Below are 27,904 nucleotides of genomic sequence, written 5' to 3' on the forward strand. Positions count from 1 at the left end.
AGCCTTATTTTTTATTTATTTATTTTTTGTATGAGGCTCTGTCTGATTTTCTCAGCCCAGCTGTCCTCAGTGTGCAGCACCTGTTGAAGGTGTTAGCCATGAGAGCTTTCGAGCTAGGAGTCACTTGGGAGACCCAGGTTCTAGTTTCTGTTTCAGTGCTGACTGTTCGTGTGACTTTGGGCAAGTCACTCAAGATCTGTTTTTCATCTTTTCTTCTGAAATGGGGAGAACTTGACAGAAGTCTTGTAAGCCTAAAATGGAAGACAACTGAGAAGCCTTGTATTCTGGGGAAGAAAGGTGTGAGAGCTGCCACAAGGATTTGTGTGGAGATGCCTTCTCTGTCTGGGCACGGTGGCTCACGCCTGTGATCCCAGCACTTTGGGAGGCCGAGGCAGGCGGATCATTTGAGGTCGGGGGTTCAAGACCAGCCTGGCCAACATGATGAAACCCTGTCTCTACTAAAAATACAAAAATTAGCCAGGTGTGGTGACATGCGCTTGTAATCCCAGCTACTTGGGAGGCTGTGGCAGGAGAATTGCTTGAACCCAGGAGGTGGAGGTTGCAGTGAGCCGAGATTGCGCCATTGCACTCCAGCCTGGGCGACAGAGCAAGACTCCATCTCAAAAAAAAAGACAGATGCCTTCTCTGAGAAAAGAAATGTGAGTGCCATTGGCTAGACTTCCCAGAAGGAAAACTTCAGGGAAGGAAATCCCAAGTACTTTCAAAGTTGATTTCAAAGGCCCGGGAGCTTCTGTCTCTGCTCTCCACAGTCTCATTGTGGTTCTGCCCTTGAGCCCACTGATGATGCCTCTACCCACAGGTGAATGAGTCCTCTGGGGATGGGGATGGAGAGGATGCCGTTGTGATCCTGGAGAAGACACCATTTCAGGTGGAACAGGTGGCTCAGCTCCTGACAGGCAGCCCTGAGCTCCAGTTGCAGTTCTCCAATGATATCTACAGCACCTATCACTTGTTCCCTCCAAGACAACTGAGTGGTGAGCAAGAGGTGGCCAAGGTGGCTGTATGGAGGGAGAATGGGATGGTGGGAAATTAGGTGGTATAGTGACCAGACTTTCTATTTGCATATTCTAGTACAATAGAGAGATTTCCTCCCTAGTGGACATTTGGCCATCGGTTAAGACATTTTTGGTTGTCAGAATGAGGGGTGGTGGTGGGGTGTTACTTCTGGCATCTAGTGGGTGGAGACCAAGAATGCTGCTAAACACCTTACAATATACAGGACAGGCTCCCACAGCAAAGTAATGTCAATAGTGCTGAAACTCAGAAACCTGGCCGGGCACGGTGGCCTTTGCCTGTAATCCCAGCACTTTGGGAGGCCAAGGCAGGCAGATCACCTGAGGTCGGGAGTTCAAGACCAGACTCTTGGCCAACATGGTGAAACCTCATCTCTACTAAAAATACAAAATTTAGCCAGGGTGGTGGTGCTCACCTGTAATCCCAGCTACTTGGGAGGCTGAGGTGGGAGACTCGCTTGAACCCAGGAGGCAGAGGTTGCAGTGAGCTGAGATTGCACCACTGCACTCCAGCCTGGGTGACAGAGCAAAACCCTGTCTCAAAAAAAAAAAAAAGAGAGAAACCTTGTTCTAGTGTAGTATGTTTTAGGGAGAGAGTGTGATTTATGGGACAGAATAATAGATTTTTTTTTTTTTTTTTAATGGAGTCTTGCTCTGTCGCCCAGGCTGGAGTGCAATGGCGTGATCTCAGCTCACTGCAACCTCCGCCTCACAGGTTCAAGCAATTCTCCTGCCTTGGCCTCCCAAGTAGCTGGGATTACAGGCGCCTGCCACCACGCCAGGCTAATTTTTGTGTTTTTAGTAGAGATGGGGGTTTTCATCATGGCCAGTCTGGTCTTGAACTTCTGACCTTGTGATCCACCCGTCTTGGCCTCCCAAAGTGCTGGGATTACAGGTGTGAGCCACCGTGCCCGGCCAGAATAATAGATTAATCTACTAATTGAATGATAAAAATTGTCAACACTTGGCTGGGCGCGGTGGCTCAAGCCTATAATCCCAGCACTTTGGGAGGCCGAGACGGGCCGATCACGAGGTCAGGAGATGGAGACCATCCTGGCTGACACGGTGAAACCCCGTCTCTACTAAAAAATACAAAAAACTAGCCGGGCGAGGTGGCGGGCGCCTGTAGTGCCAGCTATTCGGGAGGCTGAGGCAGGAGAATGGCCTGAACCTGGGAGGCGGAGCTTGCAGTGAGCTGAGATCCGGCCACTGCACTCCAGCCTGGGCGACAGAGCGAGACTCCGTCTCAAAAAAAAAAAAAAAATTGTCAACACTTAGGAAATCCTTACTATTGTGCCAGTCAGCATTCCAAGTAATCTACATGTATTAACGCAGTTAATCCTCAAAACAGCCCTCTTGTGAGAGGACTTTACAAGTCAGGAAACTGGCTTTTGAAAGTTTAAATAACTTGTCCAAAGTCACACAGCCAGTAGGTGGCAGGAAAGCTAAGGCTTTTCAGTAGACTGGGGTCTTGCTCACCATCCTCATTCTGTGGGCCGGCCAGCTTGTCGGGTGCTGCAAAAATCAGTCACTTCCCTGAAGGAACCTACTTTCTGGTGGGAGAGACAACTAGTGTGATCAAGGGGGATGGGAGAGAAGGGCAGGAATTCATGGGTTAAAAGGCAGAGATTTGTTTTTCATTGCAAACATTTCTTAATTTATTAAAAAGAATATTCCATGCCAAAAGCCAGGTGTGACATGGGCATTTTTCCTCAAGATGGTTAGATTTTGTAGGCAGCTTTGTTAGAAACATGAGGGAGACTGGTTGACCTTAAAGATTCCTTCCAACCAGCAAATTCTGGAATCTGTTTTACAGCACATGGTGACTTTGTCATATCCTTCTATCTCTTTGTTTGCCCTCCAGCATTTAATAGCAGTCTGGCTTTACAGATATCCTGCCCCACAGTCTTTTGATAGATATTCTTTTCTGCCCTCCATGAATGAGTGCTATTATTGTCCTTTGGAAATATATGTGAACACTTGATGGTGAGACAAGCAAACCTTTCATGACTTAATGCAAAACAGCCTTGTCTTCCATTGAGCAAAAGCCAGATTAATTGGTACAAGTTGATGGAAATGGACAGCTGTATTTACTTTCTCAGGCATTGACATTTAAGCAAATGTATTCCTCAGCACAGGGCGGCAGAAGCATGACAGAAGGCACTGTGGCCAAACACAACTTGGGGTGGCCTCCACATTACAGGCTCTGAGGCTGTTATTTTACTGCCACACCCTTTTCCTCACCTTCCGAAATCCCTCTACCTACCTTCCCCACCCTTGGCCAAAATTCAGAAGGTTCTGCCCCACAGATGTACCCTGTGGAATTCACAGGCTCTCCTCTTTATTTTCCCAGTTCTTCTGTGGCACTGCACCCAAATGGAGGTAGTCCCTGCCCACTCCTTCTGTTTCTATTGTCTTTTCCAAGATAAGCACTGAAAGAGGCAGTGCGTTATTGGCCCACCACAAGTCCTTGTTCCCACTCAGAACCCCAGGTGTCTCCATAACCATTTCCCCAGGGCCACCCCCACCCACCTGGGAGCCTCAGATGTTAGTTCACTTTTTCCTGCCTTCTTTTTTTTTTTTTTTTTGAGATGGAGTTTCACTCCTGTTGCTCAGGCTGGAGTACAATGGCGCGTTCTCGGCTCACTGCAACCTTCGCCTCCCAGGTTCAAGTGATTCTCCTACCTCAGCCTCCTGAGTAGCTGGAATTTACAGGTGCATGCCACCATGCCCAGCTAATTTTTGTATTTTTTTTTTTTTTTTTTTTTTTTTGAGACGGAGTCTCGCTCTGTCGCCCAGGCTGGAGTGCAGTGGCCTGATCTCAGCTCACTGCAAGTTCCGCCTCCCGGGTTCACGCCATTCTCCTGCCTCAGCCTCCCGAGTAGCTGGGACCACAGGCGCCCGCCACCTCGCCCGGCTAGTTTTTTGTATTTTTTAGTAGAGACGGGGTTTCACTGTGTTAGCCAGGATGGTCTCGATCTCCTGACCTTGTGATCCACCCGTCTCGGCCTCCCAAAGTGCTGGGATTACAGGCTTGAGCCACCGCGCCCGGCAATTTTTGTATTTTTAGTAGAGATGGGATTTCACCATGTTGGCCAGGCTGGTCACGAACTCCTGACCTCAGGTGATCCAAAGTGCTGGGATTACAGGTGTGAGCCATTGCCCCTGGCCTTCCTGCCTTCTTGGCATATAAGTCATCCCTCAGTATCCACTGGGGATTGATTCCAGGACCCTCCTCAGATACTAAAATCTATGGATGCTCAAGTCCCTGATATAAAATGGTGTAGTATTTGCATGTACCCTAAGCACATCCTCCCATATACTTTAAATCATCTCTAGGTTACTTAACTACCTGCTACAATGTAAATGCTATGTAAATAGTTGTTATACCATGTTTTTTAGGTAATAATGACAAGAAAAGTCTGTACATGTTCAGTATAGACGCAATGTCCTTCTTTTTTTAAGTATTTTTAATCTTCATTTGATTGAATCCGCAGATACGGAACCCACAATACAGAGGGCCGACTGTACATGTGGTGCCTTGCACTCCTGCTTTTCCTACCAAAACTGGGGATGGGGATTTGGAAGTCACAGCGGTTTGCTTCAGGGCCCAGTTGCTCCCTTGTTTAGCTGCATGCCTTGTCCCTGGGTGATATTTAAGGTCAGGGTTGGCAAACTTTTTCTGTCGAAAACCAAAGAGTGACTATTTTAGGCCTTGTGAGGCACAAATGGTCTCCCCAACTCCTTCTTCTGCCTTTTCCGCCTTCTCCTTCCTTCTTCTTTTTCTCAACCCCTGTGAAAATGAAAATATCACTCTTGGTTTGCCGATTGTACAAATAGAGGCCCAGCTGGCCATCGTTTGTTAACCTCTGTTCCAGATTTTTACCACTCAAAGTGTGGTTTGTGAACCAGCAGTATTGGCACCACCTGGGAGGCTGGTAGAACCAGAATTTCCGCTCTGTTTCAGAGTACAGAATCATTGGAGTCTGCGTTTTAGCACAACTCCCTGGTGAGCCATAAGCACGTAAAACTTTGAGAGGCACTAGTCTTTTAAAAAGCACCATCTGTGTGCCTTCGCCGCCCACCTTTATTTCCCCATCCCTGACCTCTCTAAGAACTCCAGGCTCGTATTGAAATAAACCTCTCCTTGACATCTCCATTTGGAGGTCTCATAGTTGCAATTCACAAATCCGATGCACTAATGTACTTAAAAGCACTGAGCACGTATTAAGTAGTAGCTGCTATTATTAGTCTCAGGTGCCAGGCCCTATGCCGCGTACCGTAGCTTCAGAGATGAGTAAGATACCATCCTTGTCCTCACAGTCTTGTTTGGGGTCGGGGTGGAGACACAGTGGTGAAAAGCAGAGAGTTTGGTCACTGCCTGGATATAAGGAGTGAGGTCCTTGAAGGTTGGAGCCATGTCACCCATATTAGGTGCTTTCAATAAGTGAAGAATGAACCCACAGACTGACCTGTGTAGATTTTTTTTCCTGTGGGCTGGGCATTCCACAGCCACAAGGTGGCAGCATTGCCAAAATAGTCCTGTGGCCACCCCAGCTGTCCCCTCTGTGGGAAGGCCAGCTAAGTCAGCGCCTGGGACCTCCCTCTCCAGTCCCAGCCTTGGAGTCAATCAACGCTGCCCACCCCAAGGGCCCTGAATGTGCAGTCCTGCAGCCTCAGCCCTCTGCCCCCCTGCATGGTTGCTCCTTTGAGTTTTTCTGCTGTCTTTGGCTGCTTCTCTAGATCTCCTTTCTAGAATACTGTTTGCCTAGGGGAGCCCCCACCCCTCATTTCTGAGCTGGCCACAGTGGAAATCATGGGCTCAACTGATTTTTTTCTGGTATTTCTCTGGTCACTGGCAGCTTTCTTTTTCTCTTCAAGTCTGGAGGTTTTGCAGTCTCCTCATTCATTTATCCCCTCCACGTTCTCAGCTCCTGTGAGCCACTCATCCTGCCAGCTGCAATGTCTGTTCCAGTGACATAACGGAGAGAGCACAGGCTTTAGGAGTTAGTCATGCTGGGGCACTCATGCTTTCGCATGGTGTGCGCTGGGGCAGCAACGTGCTGTTTCTGAGTTTTAGCACGGCGCCAGTGCTGAGAACAAGCCTCATGTCAGACAGACCTGGGTGTGAATCCTGCCTTTGCCATTTGCTAACCATGAGGACCTGGGACATTTCTTTATTCACTTAACACATGTGAAGTGTCTGCTATGTGCCAGCTACTCTAGTAGAAGCGAGGCCTGTGTTGGTGAAGATAAGCAATGTCTCCCTGTCTCTGCAGTTCTAGTGGGGAAGGCAGACAGCAAACCAGGAAGCAGATGTCTGAGTGGCCATGAGCAGGAGAGAGCCTACTCAAACCAGGGCTCTAGGAGGGCTCTCTGCAGTGGAGATGATGCCCAGGCTGAGACCTGAAGGATGGGAAGAAAGCCAGCCGTGCAAAGAGGGGAGAACACTCTGGGCTGAGGAACAGCATGTGTTCTGGGGAAGGAAAGAAGAACATAAATGAGGCTGTTATGTCAGGAGTGATGGGGTGGGATGGTGGCAGTGGTGTGTACTACAGATGAAGTTGGGGAAGTCGCTTCAGTTATTTTCTCTGTTCAATTAGGTTAGAAACTGAACTTACCTCAGTAGGACAGTTACGAAACAGGTAAGGAAGTTTTCACAACGCTCTTTAGCCACCACCCGCAGGGAGAGATACGTTTCACTTTATGGTCTATTACACATGGACTAACAGACATGAACAGAAGTGAAACTTTATTTGTTTATTTAGTTTGTTCGTTTGTTTTTGAAAGGAGTTTCGCTCTTGTCATCCAGGCTAGAGTGAAATTGCGCAATCTTGGCTCACTGCAACCTCCGCCTCCCGGGTTCGAGTGATTCTCCAGCCTCAGCCTCCCGAGTAGCTGGGATTATAGACACGTGCCACCACGCCCGGCTAATTTTTGTATTTTTAGTGGAGACGGGGTTTTACCATGTTGGCCAGGCTGGTCTCGAACTCCTGACCTCAGGTGATCTGCCTGCCTCGGCCTCCCAAAGTGCTGGGATTTCAGGTGTGAGCCACTGCACCTGGCCAGAAGTGAAACTTTAAACAATACTTATCCATCCACTATGACATACTGTCTAGTATTTTCTATCTAGTTTCAGTCTTACTGGTTTCCTTTTTTATTTTTATTTTTTTTATTTATTTTTATTTTTTTTGAGACGGAGTCTCACGCTGTTGCCCAGGCTGGAGTGCAGTGGCGCGATCTCGGCTCACTGCAAGCTCCGCCTCCTGGGTTCACGCCATTCTCCTGCCTCAGCCTCCTGAGTAGCTAGGACTACAGGCGCCCGCCACCGCGCCCGGCTAATTTTTTGTATTTTTAGTAGAGACGGGGTTTCACTGTGGTCTCGATCTCCTGACCTTGTGATCCGCCCGCCTCGGCCTCCCAAAGTGCTGGGATTACAGGCTTGAGCCACCGCGCCCGGCCCCTTTTTTATTTTTTAATTTTTACAATTATTCATTTATTTTTGAGGCAGAATCTCTCTCTCTGTTGCCCAGGCTGGAGTGCAGTGGTGTGATCTCAGCTCACTGCAACCTCCACCTCCTGGGTTCAAGCCATTCTCCTGCCTCATCCTCCTGAGTAGCTGGGACTACAGGCACCCACCACCACGCCCAGCTATTTTTTTTTTTTTTTTTTTTTGAGACGGAGTCTGGCTCTGTCACCCAGGCTGGAGTGCAGTGGCCGGATCTCAGCTCACTGCAAGCTCCGCCCCCCGGGTTCACGCCATTCTCCTGCCTCAGCCTCCCGAGTAGCTGGGACTATAGGCGCCCACCACCTCGCCCGGCTAGTTTTTTGTATTTTTTAGTAGAGACGGGGTTTCACCGTGTTAGCCAGGATGGTCTCGATCTGCAGACCTCGTGATCCGCCCGTCTCGGCCTCCCAAAGTGCTGGGATTACAGGCGTGAGCCACCGCGCCCGGCCTTTTTTTGTATTTTTAATAGAGATGGGGTTTCACCACATTGGCCAGGCTGGTCTCAAACTCCTGATCTCAGGTGATCCGCCTGCTTTGGCCACTCAGAGTGCTGGGATTACAGGAGTCAGCCACCACACCCAGCTGGTTTCCTTTTTTAAAATGCTGGTCTTAATCCCCTAAATTGACTTCATGGCCACTGTCCTGGATTGGGACCCATTAAGAGAAGGCGTATAGAGCATGTGGCACAGTAGCTGGCATATGGTCTGCATCCAATCAGTGTAATTATGGTGTTGCCTATAATTTTTTTCTAACTGTCCATTTATGTGAGCTTTAAATGGAATAATATATATAAGATGGAAAAGTGACTGGCTCTGCCCATGGGTAGGTTTCCTTTCTTCTTCCTGTTGCTGTGTGGCACATGTCTGGAGCCAGTGGCCTGAAGGCTGGCATCTGAGAGCTTCCTCTGACCCTCTAGGCGGGGCAGGGCCTGCATCTCCTTTCTATCATAGCTGTCACCCTGCCGCCTGTCAATGGAGCTCTTTCATTGCGGTCTGTTCTCTTTTACCTGGGGAGATAGCAGGGAGAGGGGTGTGACTCAGAAATCCCAGCTACCTCTTAAAAGGCCAATTGTTTCCCCTTGTAAACCAGGAGATGGAATCTCAAGTTCAGAAGAGGAGACAGGCATTTGTGAGTGAGGCCAGGGCGGGGAGCAGAGGGATGGGATCCTGGGAATCATGTCTCTGGTTGCAGAGAACTCCTGGTACTGTAGCCACAGGCCAGGGTTTTCCGCCCTGTGCTATTTGCAGAGGCAAAACCCAGACCTCCTGAGGGAGGGGTGAGGACTTGTTTGGAAGGAGCGTTTTAAAAGACAGGCCATTCTCCAAAGAGTTTGCTTGGTAGCATTGTTAATGATACAACAAACTAGAAACAAATTGAACAGTAGAGTAGGTAGATAAACCGAGGTATAGCCCTACAGTGCCTCTCTACAGTAGCGAAAATGAACTACAGCTGCCTGTATCAATGAAGGATAAATCTCACCATGTAGGGCAAGAAAAGCAAGACACAGAATACACATGGTGTGATTCAAATGGTACGAAGTTGAAAGACAAGCAGAACTGAACAATATACTGCTTAGGGATGCATACACGTGTAATAAGACTATGAGGACAAAAAGGAAACGATTAACCCCCCAGTCAGGGAGGTGATTATCCCTGGTCGGGGTGGGGCAGGACAGACAGAATGTTAAAATTTCTGGTTATATTCTGTTTCTTGGATTGTGTGTTCTGAGCATATGTATTCTTTTTATTTTACTTAGGTCTTTAAGTGGTACATATTTTATATACACACACACCCATGTTTTATATGTGCAATGTATTTCACAGTTGAAAGTTAAGACAAATTGGCAGGTCCTTAGATGGACTAGAAGAATCATCCCATGAATTTCAAGGGCTCCATCCTCATTCTGAAGTATGGTTTTCAGTCACAGTTCTGAAAGTGAAGGTATTTGGTTTCAGCCTCCTACTTCTAGGTTTTGGGCATTTGTGGACTTTCATTTCTGCATGCTTCCCCTTCTCTGGGGTGTGGGGATGACTGGGCCAGCCCCTTTTCTCCCCAATGATTGTTGTTCTCTTCTTTGTGTCCATATGTCCTCAATGTTTAGCTCCCACTTATAAATAAGAACACACAGGCCGGGCGCGGTGGCTCAAGCCTGTAATCCCAGCACTTTGGGAGGCCGAGACGGGTGGATCACAAGGTCAGGAGATTGAGACCATCCTGGCTAACCCGGTGAAACCCCGTCTCTACTAAAAAATACCAAAAAACTAGCCGGGCGAGGTGGCGGGCGCCTGTAATCCCAGCTACTTGGGAGGCTGAGGCAGGAGAATGGCATAAACCCGGGAGGCGGAACTTGCAGTGAGCTGAGATCCGGCCACTGTACTTCAGCCTGGGAGACAGAGTGAGACTCCGTCTCAAAAAAAAAAAAAAGAACACACATATTTGGTTTTCTGTTCCTGCCTTAGTTGGCTTAGGATAATGGCCTCCAGCTCCATCCATGTTGCAGCAAACGACATAATCTCACTTTCTTATGGCTGTATAGTATTCCATGGTGTATATGTACCACATTTCTTTATCCAGTCTAGATGTTGGTGTGTATGCATGCAGTGAAAAGGGAACACTTCTACACTGTTGGTGAGAATGGAAACTAGTACAACCATTACGGGAAACAGTGTGGAGATTCCTTAAAGAGCTAAAAGTAGATCTACTGTTTGATCCAGCAGTCCCACTACTAGGTATCTACCCAGAGGAATAGAAGTCATTATATGAAAAAGACAATTTGCACTTGCGTGTGTATAGCAGCACAACTTGCAACTGCAAAAATATGGAACCAACCCAAATGTCCATCAATCAACAAGTCGATAAAGAAAATGTGGTGTATATAATACCATGGAATACTACTCAGCCATAAAAAGGAATGAAATAATGGCATTTGCAGCAATCTGGATGGAATTGGAGAATATTATTCTAAGTGAAATAACTCAGGAATGGAAAACCAAACATTGTATGTTCTCATTCATATGCAAGAGCTAAACTATCAGGATGAAAGGCATAAGAATGATACATGGGACTTAAGGGAAAGGGTGGGGAGTGGTGAGGGATAAAAGACTACACAGTAGGTACAATGTACACTGCTCAGGTGATGCGTGCATCAGAATCTCAGAAATCACCACTAAAAAATTTATTTGTGTAAGTTCCTACCTGTTCCCAAAAAACCTATTGAAGTAAAAAAATAAGAAATTTTAAAAAATTGCTCTACTGTAAAGACACATGCACATATATGTTCATTGTAGAACTATTCATGATAGCAAAGACATGGAATCAACCTAAATGCCCACTTGACAGTGGAGGGTTGGAGGATGGGAGGATCAAAAAACTCACTATCAGGTGTTATGCTTATTACCTGGGTGATGAAATAGTTTCTATGCCAAACCCCTGCGAGACAGTTTACCTGTAAACAAAGCTTTACATGTACCCTTTAACCTAAAATAAAAGTTAAAAAATAAAAAGAATATTTCTGAGCCGGGTGCAGTAGCTCATGCCTGTAATTCCAGCAATTTGGGAGGCCAAGGCAGGTGGATCACTTGAGGTCAGGAGTTCGAGACCAGCCTGGCCAACATGGTGAAACCCTTTATCTACTAAAAATACAAAAATTAGCTGGGTGTGGTGGCACGTGCCTGTAGTTCCAACTACCCAGGAGGCTGAAGTTGGAGGATTGCTTGAGCTCAGGAGGTCAAGGCTGCAGTGAACCATGATTCTGCCACTACACTCCAACCTGGGTACAGAGCAAGACCCTGTCTCTTAAAAAAAAGAGAAAAGAAAACCAGTAAAACCAGTTAGCAGTGTTTACATGATTGAGGCCATATTAATATGCCTGCTCAACCACAGTGCTAAGGTTTTAGTTTTTTCTCCACCTGCCCAGTGTATAATCCCCATGCCACTCAAAGGACAGTGCTTTTTTTTCCTTTGAGACAGTCTCACTCTGTTGTCCAGACTGGAGTACAGTGGTACATCTTGGCTCACTGCAACCTCCACCTCCTGGGTTCAAGCGATTCTCTTGCCTCAGCCTCCTGAGTAGCTGGGATTACAGGCGCCCGCCACCACACCAGGCCAATTTTTGTATTTTTAGTAGAGACAGGGTTTCATCATGTTGGCCAGGTTGGTCTTGAACTCCTGTCCTCAAGTGATCCGCCCACCTTGGCCTCTCAAAGTGCTGGGATTACAGATATGAGTCACCACGCCTGGTTGGAGAGTGCTTTTGATGTCCAGGTTGAGTGGATTCTCTTTTCTTGCATTCTAACAGTCCTTCAAATCATGCTACTTTTTAGTGTGTTTCATATTTGAACCACTGTTTTATTAGCTTTTACTTTTTCATGGAGTTTTTAGTTGCTTCTTTTTTCATTGTGGTTAAAAGAATAATGCACCTTTACTTTGCTCTTGAAATTATCCAGTTTGATAATCCATTACGTCAAGCTTGTCCAGCCCGCAGCCCAGGACAGCTTTGAATGCGGCCTGACACAAATTTATAAACTTTCTTAAAACATCAGATTTTTTTCATGGTTTCTTTTTTTTTAAGTTCATCAGTTATTGTTAGTGTTAGTATATTTCAGGTAAAGCCCAAGACAGTTCTTCCAATGTGGCCCAGGGAAGCGAGAAGATTGGACACCCCTGCATTACATCATATCTCCTTCCTTGCTGGCAACATTGTTTCCAGAAAGCTCTTTCCTGCTTCTCCAATCTGAACAGGTGATTCTTTAAGCAAGTTGTTCAGGTATCAATCTGAGACTTCCTTTTGCAACTTTTTGGGTTAGATGTTTTCTGGATTCTACATCTTTTTCTTTCTTGTTTTACTCTCTTGATTAGCTAAAGTACATTCTTTTTTTTTTTTTTTTTCTTGTTTGTTTTGAGACAGAGTCTCACTCTGTTGCTCAGGCTGGAGTGCTACGGCGTGATTTCAGCTCACTGCAACCTCCACCTCCCAGGTTCAAGCCATTCTCCTGCCTCAGCTTCCGAGTAGCTGGGATTACAGATGCCTGCCATTACGCCCAGCTAATTTTTTTGTTTATTTATTTATTTATTTATTTATTTATTTATTTTTTTTTTTGAGGCGGAGTCTCGCTTTGTCTCCCAGGCTGGAGTGCAGTGGCCGGATCTCAGCTCACTGCAAGCTCCGCCTCCCGGGTTTACGCCATTCTCCTGCCTCAGCCTCCCGAGTAGCTGGGACTACAGGCGCCCGCCACCTCGCCCGGCTAGTTTTTTTTTGTATTTTTTAGTAGAGACGGGGTTTCACCATGTTAGCCAGGATGGTCTCGATCTCCTGACCTCGTGATCCGCCCGTCTCGGCCTCCCAAAGTGCTGGGATTACAGGCTTGAGTCACCGCGCCCGGCCTTGTTTTTTTAATAGAGGCGGGGTTTCACCTTGTTGGCCAGGCTGGTCTTGAACTCCTGACCTCAGGTCGCTTAATAGAGGTGGGGTTTCACCTTGTTGGCCAGGCTGGTCTTGAACTCCTGACCTCAGGTCGCTTAATAGAGGTGGGGTTTCACCTTGTTGGCCAGGCTGGTCTTGAACTCCTGACCTCAGGTCGCCCGTCCGCCTCAGCCTCCCAAAGTGCCAGGATTACAGGTGTGACCCACTGTGCCTGGCCTCTTTCTTGTAATCTGGTAGATTGTCTGCATTTTGTCTTCTAGACCTTTTAGTGAAGGTGTTAATTTGACAGTCATATTTCAAATTCTCCTCTCTCTGGTTCTCTGATTATTTCATTCTCATAGCATTTTGCTCCTTTTTTTTTTTATAGAGGCCAAATTTTGTTGAATTTCTCTGGCACACTAATTAGAATTATTTTTAAAATTATCTCCTGACCCTCAAATTATTTTATTTCCTCTGGGATCTGGTTGTTTATCTTGGTCATCCTTATTCAGGCTGCTAGTTTCTTTCAATGGCTGGTGATTCACAGGAGCTCACTCCTATTTTACAATGAAGCACAGTATGGCATGTCCAGGGACAAACATTGAGACTTGGTACCCGTGCCCCTTTCAGAGTGAACTAAAGACATGCCTTCAGGCAGGAAGTCGAGAGAGGCCATATTTTGGAGTGTTCAGCCTACAGCTCTTATTGTGGTCTGGTCCGCTCAACCCCAGCGTCGTTTCTTTCTGTGTGTGGGGAAGTGGGGGGCTTGCAACTCTAAGGCCAAGTCTGTCATTTCATAGCTCCCTGATGCACTGCATATCAGCTCTTGCTCTTCCTATTCACGTGGAGCTTTGCAGAGTGCCATTAGCCCCACAGCCATCCTGAAGTAGCATTTCCCACTCTCTATCCATTGTAACCGAGGGCTCTCCTGCCACCCCAGGGCTGCGTTTGGAGTTACCAAATTTGCTTGTGGGCCAGGAGACCCTGGGGTTTTGCCATCAGGTCCTGTTGCCTCCCTCCCCCCTCTGCTTTCTGGACTTCAGAGGACTAGCAAGATGGGGAGGGAAGGAGCTGAGGGTTTGTACAAGAAGCCTGTCAGATCCAGGGTCTTGCTAAAGTCAGCGTCTGCCTCTCCTCTGTCTCTAATAGCAGTTCTGTGCTTTCCTAGAGACAGGTAATTAGTGGTTAGAGGCTTGCTGTGGAGTGGTTGAAGTTTCCAGTAGGATCCTGACCACACCCTTCAGCCGTGTTTATCCTTGACGTGGAGGTCTCTTTGGGCTTCACTTGAGCACTTCCAGTATCTCCGTAGTGTAGGACAGAGAACACCCTGCCTTGCTTGGCCTGGGGCCAGAGGATGACTTAAGATCCATGGCAGCCAGCCTTCCCTCCACCCTCTGGCCTGGTCTCCCCGTTACCATGCAGCCAGGGCTGAGGAGAGTGTCACCCAGCCAGGGGACATCCCACAGAGGAGGAAAGAGAAAACAGATCCAGGAGAGCCTCCCACCAGCCTCTCGTTCTTTCAGGCCTTCTCTGGCATGCCTCGCGAAGCCCGGTTATCTGACCCATCACCGGCTGGCTCTGCCTGGCTCTGGTGGAGAGGACATGGCGGGTGGGCTTCAACTCAGATCATGCATTGCTGTTGCTTCTTCTCAGTGCTGCTGGGCCTGCACATCTGGGTTAAATAAGTTAAACTGGCTCCTCCGAGTGAAGGGGAAGCAAAAGCCACAGACCGAGCCATAGAGATGAGCTCATCCTGTAGAAGCCATCAGCAACGGCTGGAAAGCAGTCTTGTTTGAACATGTGTATGGGAAGGAGAGCAGACTGTCTGTGGTTTGTGTTTTCATGTTTCATGTGCAGCAGCATTTTCCTGGGGATTTGGCTAAGCTAGCTTTGGCAGGGAGCAGAGAGGCAGCTGCTCTTAACTTTCCTCTAGATAGCTCTGCCTCCCACCTCTGAGAGCAGTTGGGCTTTTGTGTCTAGATGGGGGACAAAGGGTGGCTTTATTTATTGGAGAAGGGCTTGCAGCAGATCCTCAGGGTCTTGATGGACAAGTCAGAGCTGTGTTAGTCCGGGGCACATCAGCCTGCTCATCTGAGCTGCAGAGAGAAGGAACATATGCCTAGAGGGGGTGCTTTTCAGCTGGAGACATCACTATCATCATTCTGGCCGCTAGAACATCCTGTAGATGAAGAGCTGCTGCCCTGAACTTCACCAGGCCCCTCTTCTGGGACTTCCCCCCTTATGCCTCCCACCGCATAATCTAACACTGCCATACTTGGTGGGGGTGATGGTAGGGTACAGGATGGTACCACAAATGTAGGCCAAAACAGCTATTGCTTCTAGTTGTGAGCCAGTCTGGAAGAAGGTCCTCTTCTGTCCCTTTGAGCTCCCCCCAGAACCTGCTATCCCGCGGCATTTGGCCACAGTATCCCATGGTGCGGCTGTCCTCACACGGCTCTCCAGAGCTCAGGGGAGTGGACTGTCCTTCCCTGAGCTTCTCAGGAAGCATCGTGGAGAACACAAGCAGAGCATGAGCAGCGCCATCTCTGCATGCTCTGACCGCACCCCTCTGTCTGTACCTCACTTGCTCTGGCACCTCATTTTGCCTTCTGGTTTCGCTGACAGCTGTTTATGTGTCTCTAGGAAGAATTGGAACTAGTCATGCTTCTCCTATCTGATAGGGCTGCTTGTGGAAAACATGACCCCAGCACAGGTATCCTAGGAACGGCCCAAAAGAGGATGGGCCTTTGGGATATGGGAGTACTGCATAGAGGAACCAGACTGCTTGGGTTCAGATCTCAGCTCTGCCACTATTAATAGCTGTGTGTCCTTGGGCAAATTACGTAACATCTCTGGGGCTCAGTTATAAGGGGTAGCTTCCTTTTAACATATTTGTTACACAAGTGATATGTAAATATATATAAATCTATCACCCAGGATTGATCGCTCTTAACATCTCAGAGTATGTCCTTTCAGATTTTTTTTTTTTTTTTTGAGATGGAATCTTTCTGTGTCACCCAGGCTGGAGTGCAGTGAGGCAGTCTTGACTCACTACAATCTCTGCCTCCTGGGTTCAAACGACTCTCCTACCTTTGCCTCCCAAATAGCTGAGACTACAGGCACCCCCACAATGCCCAGCTAATTTTTGTATTTTTAGTAGAGACAGGGTTTTACCATGTTGGCCAGGCTGGTCTCTAACTGCTGACCTCTAGTGATCCGCCCACCTTGGCCTCCCAAAGTGCTGGGATTACAGGTGTGAGCCACCACACCCAGCCTGTCCTTTCAGACTTTTCTGTGTGTGCATATGGTATGCAGTTGCATGTGTACACACTTTTTTTTTGAGACGGAGTCTTGCTCTGTTGTCCAGGCAGGAGTGCATTTGTGCGATCTCTGCTCACTGCAAGCTCCGCCTCCTGGTTCACACCATTCTCCTGCCCCAGCCTCCCGAGTAGCTGGGACTACAGGTGCCCGCCACCGTGCCCGGCTAATTTTTTTGTATTTTTAGTAGAGACGGGGTTTCACTGTGTTCTCCAGTATGGTCTCGATCTCCCGACCTCGTGATCCGCCCACCTTAGCCTCCCAAAGCATGAGCCACCGCGCCCGGCCATTCCTGCCATTCTTTTTTTTTTTTTTTTTTTTTTTTCAGCTGAAGTCTCACTCTCACCCAGGCTGGAGTACAGTGGCACAATCTCAGCTCATTGCAACCTCTGCCTCCAAGGTTCAAGTGATTCTCTTGCCTCAGCCTCCTGAGTAGCTGGGACTACATGCGTGTGCCACCACGCCCAGCTAATTTTTTGTATTTTTAGTAGTGATGGGGTTTCACCATGTTGGCCAGTCTATCCTAAAATTCTTTAGCAAAGAGAAAAAAACAATTTTTGAGACAGGCCTTACTTTGTTGCCAGGTTGGAGTCCAGTGGTACAGTCATAGCTCATGGCAGCCTCAAACTCCCGAGTTCAAGTGATTCTCCCACTTCAGTCTCCCGAGTAGTGGCGACCAGAGGCAGGTACCAGCACACGTGGCTAATGTATTATTTTTTGTAGAGATGGGCTCTTGCCATGGTCTCGAACTCCTGGGCTCAAGAGATTTCCCCCCTGTTTCAGCCTCCCAGAGTGTTGAGCCACCACACCCAGCCACCGAATTCCTATGTGTGACAGTAGAATAAATATATTTTCAGATGTTTCAAGTCTCAAAATATATCTCGCTTGCACCATGTCTCTGGACACAACTTGAGTTTGTGATTCACAGTTTACAAATTTGATGATTCTGTACTGTTACCAATAGTTACAAGAGACCTTTTTAATCCTCTTATCTGGGAAACAATTTTCAAAATACAATTATTGTTTTACCTTGAGCAGTAGAAAGTTCAGCTTTAGAAACATTGTGTTTATTTTCATTGTAATGTTATATATGCAAGCCGATGCATGTATTTTTCAAAGCAGGTATACGTTAATGATTAAAAGAAAAAATACACGTGATGCAAAAAGTTCTTTGACCAAGTAAGGCATTCAAACAATGCTAAATGTATTAAAGTTGCATTTCTTTCTTTTCTTTTGTTTTTGAGACAGGGTCTTGCTCAGTCACCCAGGCTGGAGTGCACTGGCACGATCACAGCTCATTGCAGCCTTGACCTCCCAGGCTCAAGCGATCCTCCCACCACCTCAGCCTCCAGAGTCGCTGGGACTACAGGCATGGCCTATCACAGCCAGCTAATTTTTGTATTTTTTGTAGAGATAGGGTTTTGCCATGTTGCCCAGGCTGGTCTCGAACTCCTGGGCTCAGGTGATCCAAAGTGCTAGGATTATAGGCATGAGCCACCAAACCTGGCCCTAAAGTTGTTTTTTTGTTTTGTTTGTTTGTTTTTTGAGATGGTGTCTCGCTCTGTCGCCCAGGCTGGAGTGCAATGGTGTGGTCTCGGCTCACCACAACCTCCACCTCCCAGGTTCAAGCGATTCTTCCGCCTCCACCTCCCAAGTATCTGGGATTACAGAAGCGAGCCACTATGCCTGACTAATTTTTTTTTGTTTTTGTAGAGACGGGGTTTCACCATATTGGCCAGGCAGAACTTCTGACCTCAGGTGATCCGTCCGCCTTGGCCTCCCAAAGTGCTGGGATTACAGGTGTGAACTACTGCACACAGCCCTAAAGTTGTATTTCTACAGTTCTTTATTGTATTCACATAGCAGATTGCAGTAGCAAAAATATTATTTTTTTTAGTATAACTTTTAAATTTTAACTGACAATTGTGTATAATGATTTCTGTTTTATGCTGTGGTGGAACTTTGAATACCTATTTGCTGATCTACTTGGTAAATTATTTCAGAGAATTGAAAATATTTTCTCAGTTTTCCTAATGAAAATTCCAGGAATTGAATTTATAATAATAATAATGCCACACTAAAGTTTGAGAATTACTTCTGGGGGTGGCAACCGGAAGTTCTGGGAAGACACATTGTTCATGTACCTGATGAGGTTTTTTGTTTTTTGGCAGGGTCTTGCTCTGTCCCCCAGGTGGGAGTGCAGTGGCGAGATCTCCGCTCATCACAACCTCCGTTTCCCTGGCTCAAGGGATCCTCCCACTTCAGCCTTCTGAGTAGCCACCATGCCCAGCTAATTTTTCTGCTTTTTTTTTTTTTTTTTTTTGTAAAGACGGGATCTCACTATGTTGCTCGGGCTGGTCTCAAACTCATGGTCTCAAGCAATCTCCCTGCCTTGGCCTCTCAAATTGCTGGGACTATAGGCATGAGCCACTGTGCCTGGCTTGCCTGATGAGTTTCACACATCAAGAGATTTATGTAAACAGGGAAGTGGATTTGGGAATGAATTAGTGTCATGTTTATAGAAGATTAAGCAAGTGGCCAGGATTTGGGTGGAGATGCCTTCTCTGGCTGGGCACGATGTCTCACACCTATATTCCAGCATTTTGGGAGGCTGAAGTGGGTGGATCACCTGAGGTCAGGAGTTTGAGACCAGCCTGACTAACATGGTGAAACCCCATCTCTACTAAAAATACAAAAATTAGCAGGGCATGGGGTGGGTACCTGTAATCCCAGCTACTCACTTGGGTTGCTGAGGTGCGAGAATTGCTTGAACCTGGGAGGTGGAGGTTGCAGTGAGCCAAGATCGCGCCATTGTACTCCAGCCTGGGAGATAGAGTGAGACGCAGTGTCAAAAAAAAAAAAAAAAAAAGAAAGGCAGAAAATGAAACAAGTAAAAATGTAATTACTTATTCCATACACCAAAGATTTATGCTGAAGAGAAAAAATAATCACAATAAATTTGGCAGTGAACAGCATGTACATCATCATCATAGCATCGATATTGAATTCTGATTTATCAAAAATTGTGGTAAAGTTGTACTCTGAGGTTGAGGGTTAGGAAGTATCTGTATATGTGTGTGTGTGTGCATGTGTGTACATTTGGTGGAGGGATGGTAAAAAGAGGTAAATCCTCATCTTCCTTAATGAGAAGTCAGTAAGTAATAGAAGTTAAAAGTCGAGTAGGAACAAGATATAAAAATACAATTTAGAATTCCGGAAGTCTATAACCAAAGAGGCGGCCAGAAGCGTTGAAAGTGGTGCCTTTGAAGGAGCTGAAAATTGGGAGCAGGGAGGAGCAGAAAAGTGGTTTTGAAAACAAGCTTCGTTTGACTCTTTGGCATATATGCAAGTACAATTTGAATTAAAAAGACAAACACAATGTTAAAAAGCATGACGGGGAACTCTGTCAGGAGTGTCGGAGGTGCTCTTAATATATTGTGAACATTTTCCAGGGATAGGCTTTTGAGGGTTATCCCAGGCTGTTACCAGAATGCCAACAGGAAGGCCAGGCGCGGTGGCTCACGCCTGTAATCCCAGCATTTTGGGAGGCTGAGGCAGGCGGATTACGAGATCACGAAATCAAGGCCATCCTGGCCAACTTGGTGAAACCCCGTCTCTACTAAAAATGCAAAAATTCAGTGGCTCACGCCTGTAATCCCAGCACTTTGGGAGGCCGAGGTGGGCAGATCACAAGGTCAGGAGATCGAGACCACGGTGAAACCCCGTCTCTACTAAAAATACAAAAAAAATTAGCCGGGCGCGGTGGCGGGCGCCTGTAGTCCCAGCTACTCAGGAGGCTGAGGCAGGAGAATGGCGTGAACCCGGGAGGCGGAGCTTGCAGTGAGCCGAGATCGCGCCGCTGCACTCCAGCCTGGGCGACAGAGCGAGACTCCGTCTCAAAAAAAAAAAAAAAAAACAAAAATTAGCCAGGCATGGTGGCGGGGGCCTGTAATCCTAGCTACTGGGGACGCTGAGGCAGGAGAATCGCTGAAACCCAGGAGGCGGAGGTTGCAGTGACCTGAGATCGCACCACCGCACTCCAGCCTGGTGATAGAGCAAGACCCCATCTCAAATAAATAAATAAATACATAAATAATTAATGAGAATGCCAGCAGGAGGGTGGGACTGGGGAGTTGGTCAGTTCTCTGGCCACTGGGAAGAGCTCTGGGTAGGGGTATCACCAGTATCACCCATCCTGAGCAGGTGGTGCCCTCAGTCCACTTGCCAGGCAGCATGTGGCAGGAAGAGCCTGGCAAGGCCACCAGGCCTCAACTGCTGACCTGCCGTGGGCAGACGGGGATGCTGGTGTGGGGCCCGGCCCTGAGCACCACACAGGGCTGTGGGCCCGTGGGGGCCACTCCAGGCCCTGGGCCTCAGTTTCCTCATATGTAAAATGCAATCATAGTAATACTTGTTCATGTTGGTCATGAGGAGTAGATGAACTCATGTGCGTGTCAGGCTTAGAATAGTGTTATAGGGCTGAGGTTCCAAAAGGTATTAACACCTTTAAAAAATTTTCCTACGAAAAAAAAATTCCAATCCTGCAGAAAAGCTGTAAGAATAGTACAAAGAACTCCCTTATTAAAGGACTTTGCCTGTTAACATTTGCCACGTTGGCTTTTTCTGTCTCCACATATATACATATAATAATGATAACGATGGATATAAAAAAGGGTAAAATTATCAATTTCAGGAAATTTCCCATTCGTATGAGACTTCTGTGATATATAGTCCATTGTTAAGTTGTGCCAGTTGCTTCAGTGCAGGGTGCCCCTCCCCGGATCCCAACCCCGGATGTAATCCAATCCCTTTAAGTCCCGTCTCTTTAGTCTCCCTTCATCTGGAGCAATTCCTCAGCCTTCTTTGTCTTTCCTAACTGTGACATTTTTGCGGTGTTATAAAGCCACTCGTTTTGTTGAATGCCCCTGGATTTTGGTTTGCTGATATTTCCTCGTGACTAGACTCAGGTTATGCGTTTTTGGCCAGAATTCCACAGGATCAGGAGGCACGTGATGTCAGCGTGCCCAGCAGGGGTGACGGTGACTCCCATGGCCTGGCTGAGGTGGCAGCCTTTTGCTGCTGTAAAGCGACTCGTGTTCCCTTTGTAATTAATAAGTAATCTATGCGGAGATATTTTTGAGACTGTGCCTGTGTATCCTGTTTCCCCACATGTTTTCACCTGATGGTGTGATTGTTTATTGAGCATTGACTCTTGACCAAACTCCTCCTGAAGTTCAGCTGCAGGTCAACATCTTGACGGGCATTGAGGTAAACACCAGTGTTCATTTTTTTTTCGGCTGCCAAGGTAAACTTTAGCATTAGGAAATATATTGATTTGTATCAAAGAGGTTTTATTCCATTTAGGACAAAAATGTTCTTCCTGGGTTTAAAGTCGAAAAGGCCAGATTCATTTATTCATTTGTTCACTAAATATTTCTTGAGTGCTTACTGTATACCAGGCACTATTCCAGGTGCTGGGGACAATTTTTTTTTTTCTTCTGGAAGCTACACAGTAGTTGGGGAGTCAGTCAATCCACATGCTGCTGCGAGGGAGTGAGAAGTGAAGAGGAAGCAGGTTGGCGGAGGAGACAGGGCCACGAGGTTAGGGCTGCTGTTTTACCAGGGCTGAGCGAGCCTGAGGATCTGGCCTCAGAGCAGAGGCCTGGATGAAGCAAGGAGCAGCGTGGCTCCATGGGTAGGAGGGTCAGCCTGGCCGTGGGGGCGGCCCGTGCACGGCCCAGAGAGGAGCCCATAGCTGACGCGAGTGAGTGGGTCCGTGGGGAGCTGGTGTGGCTGGAGCAGAGGCCCCAGGCGGGAGAGAGGCAGTGCATGAGGGTGGAGAGAGGGCCAGGGCGAGGTCACCAACAGCCTCGTAGACCACGGCAGGAAGCACAGGAGCTGTGGAGCAGGGGACAGTTTGAGGTGGCAGCCCCCACCTCAGTGTGACCCTGACGGAGGCTTTTGGTGGAGATCTGAGGGAAGCCAGGCCCCTGAGGAGTGAGTGCTCTCGGGGCCGTGGGGAGCTGTGAGAGTGCTGCAGTGGGGTTCCCAGCCCTGCAGGCGCACCTCAGGAAAGGCAGGAGGGTGGCAGGAAGTGAGCAGTTGGAAAATAAGCGCCTGTGGATGCTCTTGCTGCTGAGGGGAGGCGGGAGGGGCTGGCTCAGTGAGACACCAGTTTCCCTGCACCCCGGGTGACTGGGGCGGGCCTTGCACAGGCCTCGGCAGACCAGGGCATGCTCACAGGCCAGGTGGCTTTCTGATCTGGAGCAGCCAGGGGCTGGGAGCCCGGCTGGGTGACCCTGTCCGCAGAGCCCGGCTGCTCTCCAGCGCCCGCTCTGCCTCTGTGCCCTGCCCATCTCGCCCCGACTCTCAGGGAGCTCCACTGCCCAACCCAGGCAACTGAGGCAACAGTGGAGAGAATCCAAGCTAGCCTTGGTGGAGCGCTTTTCTCTGTGTGAGGCACTTCCTGAATCTTTCCTTCTACTGACTCATTTAGTTCCCCCAACAGCCCTGGAAGGTCGGTGCTGTTATTGTTACCCCAGATTGTAGAGGTCAGGAGACTGAAGCCACAGAGAGGGCCAGTCACTTGCCTGAGGTTACGCAGCTAGTAAGTGCAGAGCCAGGACTTGCATCTAGACTGACTGGCTCGAAAATCTCCGTTCTCATCCACCAAGCTCCACTGCAGATGTATGAATTTCCCTCAGGTCCACTGCAAGGGCCAAGGTGGTGCCGTTCAGTCTACTTCAAGCAGTCTCCCGCCTCTTGAGATCTTGGTGTGCCTGACCTCTGACCTCTGCCTTCTGGCCTATGACCCATGACCCTGAGCTGTTAGAGAACAGAGTAAGAAGCAAGGAACAGTTTTTTTGCTGCGTTCTCAGAGAGTTGTGAGGAGGTCTTCATGCCCCCTTTTCACGGTCAGATCCAGGGATTCCCAGGATTGGGTGACATTTATTTAGCACCTCCAGTGATCCAGGTGACATGTTTTATTTAATGTAAACAACTCTGTAAGGCAGATTTGATGACCACCCTTTAATAGGTGAGGAAGCCAAGGCTCTAAGACGTTAAGCCCCATGCCCAAGGGTACACAGCCAGTATGGAGAGTCGTGTGGCCAGCCTGGGGCCAGCGTCCATGTCTTCCCACTGTGCTGCTGTGCCTCCCAGAGCTGATGGACTGGGATGTTTGATGGGACAGAAGCCATGTGCCTGGTATGTCATCTCTGTACATCCTCACTGGGACTTGGAAGTAGAAGTTGAAAGTAGCCTGTGGTGTTATAGGAGCGCTGGCTTTAGGGTAAGAAGGCCTCAGTTCCAGGCTCGCCCCTGCCACATTTCACAGTGTGATACTGAATGACTCTTTTGAGTCCCAGCCCACCCTTGTCACTGATGTATGAAAGTGGGGTTAAAACCACCTATGACCTCAGACCAAATATGAAAGTATAGATGGATAGTTCTTAGCTGGGTTTCGCGGTGTGTGAGTGAGCATGAGGACTTCGTGGTGGTAAAATGTCCCTGCAGGTTTTCGGCTCTCTCTTGGGTTTCTCTGGGACAGCCTATCTGAACCCAGATTAAGAAAGTCAGAGGGGACATGGGTCTTTTGAGAAAGATCCAAGCTGATTTTGAAATACCCCTAAGATCTGTGTTAAAACACTATGTATAAATGTTAGAGTAATGATAACAATTGTACCAGATGTTATTAAAAATAAGGGAAAGGACTTAACCAAAACCAGGTGGTTTTGGACCAGGACCCCAGCCTAGAGTCTGTTTAGGAAAACTGCAAGACGTCCTTCTAGTTTAAAACTGTAGTTCTCACCTGGGGACAGTTTTTCCTTTCAGGGGACACATTTGGCAAAGTCTGGAGACATTTTGCGTTGTCACAACTTGGGGAGGGTGCTACTAACATCCCAATAGAGGCCAGGGATGCAGCTGAACATCCTTCAATGCATAGGACAGCCCCCACAACAGAGAATTATCCAGGCCAAAATGTCAGTGGTGCTGAGATTCAGAAACCCTGGATGAAACATCACAGCATTTATGTGGTATTTACTGTGTGCCAGATATTGTTCTAAGAACTTCACAGGTAATTGACTTGTTTAATCCTCCCAGCCTTGTGACACAGGAGCTTTTACTATCCTCATTTGACAGATGAGGAAGTAGAGGCACCAAGAAGTTAAACAAGAAGTTAAACAGCTGAACCTTGCTCCCGGGTGATGCCAAGGTCCCATTCAGAATAAGGAGCAGGCAGAGCCAGTACTTGAACTCAGTCTGGCTCCAGAGTCTGTGCCTGGAACCACTGCGCTGTGCTGCACTGCCCGTCATTAAGGGGACTACTGGGTTTTAAACCTTTTTTTTTTTTTTTGAGACGGAGTTTCGCTCTTGTTGCCCAGGCTGGAGTGCAATGGCGCCATCTGGGCTCACCGCAACCTCTGCCTCCCAGGTTCAAGCGGTTCTCCCGCCTCAGCCTCCCGAGTAGCTGGGATTACTGGCATGCGCCACCACGCCTGGTTAATTTTGTATTTTTAGTAGAGATGGGGTTTCTCTACGTTGGTCAGATTGGTCTCGAACTCCCGACCTCAGGTGATCCGCCTGCCTCGGCCTCCCAAAGTGCTGGGGTTACAGGCATGAGCCACCGTGCCCAGGCTTTAAACCATATTTTCAGCTTTGGGTCCAGAAAGCCACATACCTAGAAATTTGGCATGTGAGAAGAGTTAGGGACCTCTCATTCGTGTGCCTGGAAGGTCGAGCAGGAAGGGCTGGGGCTTGCCTGACGAGGGGCCCCGTGTTTTCCAGGTTCTGAGTGTGGCTCAGCTCATGAATGCAGTGGCACAAGGCACTCTGTGGGGGTGGATCTTGGGTGCGTGATCCTCTTGGATTTTGGCTTCCCTCAGGGAATCAAAGCCAGGGCGGGAGGTCTCTCCTCACTGTGGTGCCTGTGGCGTAGAGAGTGGGCATTGCTTCCGTGTCACGGGCTGTGCTGTGTCGTTGCAGATGTAAAGACGACCGTGGTTTACCCTGCCACAGAGAAACACCTGCAGAAGTACCTACGCCAGGACCTCCGCCTGATCCGAGAGACGGGAGATGACTACAGGAACATTACTTTACCCCACCTGGAGTCCCAGAGCCTCAGCATCCAGGTGACTGGCTGCATGTCTCAGATGCAGAGCACTGCTCCCGTGGCTGGTGCCTCCTCTTACGAGTGTCTATTGGGGTCGTATTCGGGGCCAGGCGCTGTGCTCGGTGAGGGGATGGGGGTACAGTAGAGAGCATGGCGGACAGAATCCCCACGTCGTGCAGCTTACATCCCATGCACGGTCACACAGTGTGTGACCATACATAGATATCTCAGGATCTGTATGCTCTGTGAGATAATGAGGGCTGCGGAGAGAAATGGACAGGGTAAGTGCGACCAAAAGGCCTGGGGTGGACAGTTGCCATTTTATGTAGCATGGTCAGAGAAGGCTTTGGAGGTGAGGGAACTGATGCTGGTCTTGGTCCCACCTGATGTGCTTGGGCATGCCATGGAGGCTCTCTGGGGACCTCAAAGCAATCCAGTCCTTTGGAAGAATGTGTGTCTGCTCTGCAGTAGCCCTGATCCAGCCTCAGGATGACTGTGCCTTTGCTTTGGGTCCATGAATGGGTAAAAGGCTGATGTTGAGTTAGTCCCACCCAGTCCAGACTCTTATTCCTGTGGCAAACTGGCCTGCAGGATCTCAGTCTCAGAGCAAAAAGCTCTTCGCTCACCCACTCCCCCTTGCATTCGTCCAAAAGAAGGCAAGACTCCATCGGCCCCGGGGATTTGGTGCAGGGACTCCATTCACAAGCTGGCAGTCGTCTGGCCAGGCCAGATGCAAGGCCATTTAGCGCCAAGATCCTGACTCCTCCCTGGGCCTAGGCCCAGTGCCAGCTGGAGCCTCTGCCTAGAACTGGCCCCATGTGAGCACTCAAAGTTAAATATGATTGATGCTTATTGATGAGTCAGTTTCTTGCCCACTCAGTGACTCTCACACTGTTCCTTATCTTTATCGTTCACCCTTGTTCTCTTTGAGCATTTCTCACTTTTCTCCCCAAGATTCAGGTCACTGTGGTGGAGGGTGTTGTGATGTGAGGAACTCACAGCCACTCCTCCCTGGCCCAGAAGAAGGGAGGGTGTGCTGTGTCTGTGGGCACTGCAAGGTGAATTGTACTCGAGAGGAGTAAGGAAGGGGAGGTTGGCAGGACCTGCAGGAACAACGTTTCCTTGGGAGGCCTGTGTGCCGCCAGCCCCCTTCCCCAGCCTGGTTCAGCCGTGGTGTCCCTGGGCGGCAGTTTGCACGGGGTGCGTCTGGCTCAAGCTGACTCCTTTTTTTTGTTGTTGGTTGGTTGTTTGTTTTTAAAGTCCCAGCACTTGTTCTGTTTTCCAAGTGGAAAGGAACTACGTCTCCACCTTCTTAGAGTTTCTGCTGTTCAGGGTCCTAGGGAATCTCCTGGAACAGTTGTTCTGTTGTGCTGGTTGCGCAAACCTGAGATTCAAGTAAGGAAGGCCTGATGTGGTTGGTGTGAGTAGCTGGGATTACAGGCGCGCGCCACCATGCCTGGTTAATTTTTTGTATTTTTAGTAGAGATGGGGTTTTGCCATGTTGCCCAGGCTGGCCTCAAACTCCTGAGCTCAGGCAATCTGCCTGCCGTGGCCTCCCAAAGTGCTAGGAGTACAGGTGTGAGCCACTGTGCCTGACTGTGTATATTCCTCATTATATACCATTCTGCAGTTCCACTTGGAGAAGAGCACAATGAAAATTCCACTTCTCTTCCAGCTCCTGACAGACGGGAGCGCTTTATGTATTCCTTCTTGGCTATTTCTAGTTTACAAGCACTCAGCTTCACTGGCAACAGTCATTATGTTTACTGAGTACCTACTATGGACCTGGTCCTATGCCAGGCTTTGGAGAGTCACCAAGATGATGAAACCTAGACAGGATCCTCACAGTCTAACAGGGAAGATAGGCTTGTAAACGGGCAATTGTGACAATGGGATGAGCACTCTGATCCCTAGATGAGCTACCGTGCTGATGCAGAGGGACAGTGACCAGCACAGACAGTCGGGACTTCACAGGGAGAAGATCCTCCCCTTGGGTCTTAAAGGACAAATAGAGCACAGAGGGAGGGAGGAGCAAGTCCAGAGGCACACAGATCTGGAATCATCTGATGCTTTGGGGGAGCTGCAAGGAGTTTGGTGTGACTGGGGCTTGGGCTGCTGGAGGGTCAGAGGCGACAGCACAGAGATGGTAGGCAGGGGCCAGGCGGACGCACATGGACTTTGTCCAGGGGGCCAGGAGTTCCTGAACCTTGCTTACCATTAGGATTGCCTGGGGATTTTCATAAATACTGAGCATGGAGCACTATTCCGTATCTGCTGAATCTCACCCTTCAGGGAGTGGAGCTGGGAATTGTGCATTTAAAAAAACCTCTCTCTCTCTCTCTGTCTCTCTCTCATATTTCTAACAACCATCAGATGTGAGAACAGTTGCCATAGGCGGTGAGGGTGCCCTAAACAGTTTTAAGCATGTGGACAATATGGTCCGATTTGCAGAATTAATTGGTGGCATTGGGGTGAGCATATTACAAGAAGACTGGGAAAGCCCAGTGTGGGTATGAACCAAGGTAGGGACA

At 48.4% G+C, this 27,904-nt stretch overlaps 1 protein-coding gene across 1 annotated transcript in view; it reads left to right on the forward strand.

Moving 5' to 3' along the window:
* The window catches only part of DCPS (decapping enzyme, scavenger), a 41,339-nt gene that overhangs the window by 1,316 nt on the left and 12,119 nt on the right, over positions 1 to 27,904 (forward strand). The window contains 2 exon segments of the mRNA XM_015116079.3: positions 821 to 995; positions 25,247 to 25,392. Coding sequence (XP_014971565.2) covers positions 821 to 995; positions 25,247 to 25,392 — 321 coding nt within the window.

Source organism: Macaca mulatta, chromosome 14 (genome assembly GCF_049350105.2).
Source record: "Macaca mulatta isolate MMU2019108-1 chromosome 14, T2T-MMU8v2.0, whole genome shotgun sequence".
In the NCBI taxonomy this organism is placed as follows: domain Eukaryota; kingdom Metazoa; phylum Chordata; class Mammalia; order Primates; family Cercopithecidae; genus Macaca; species Macaca mulatta.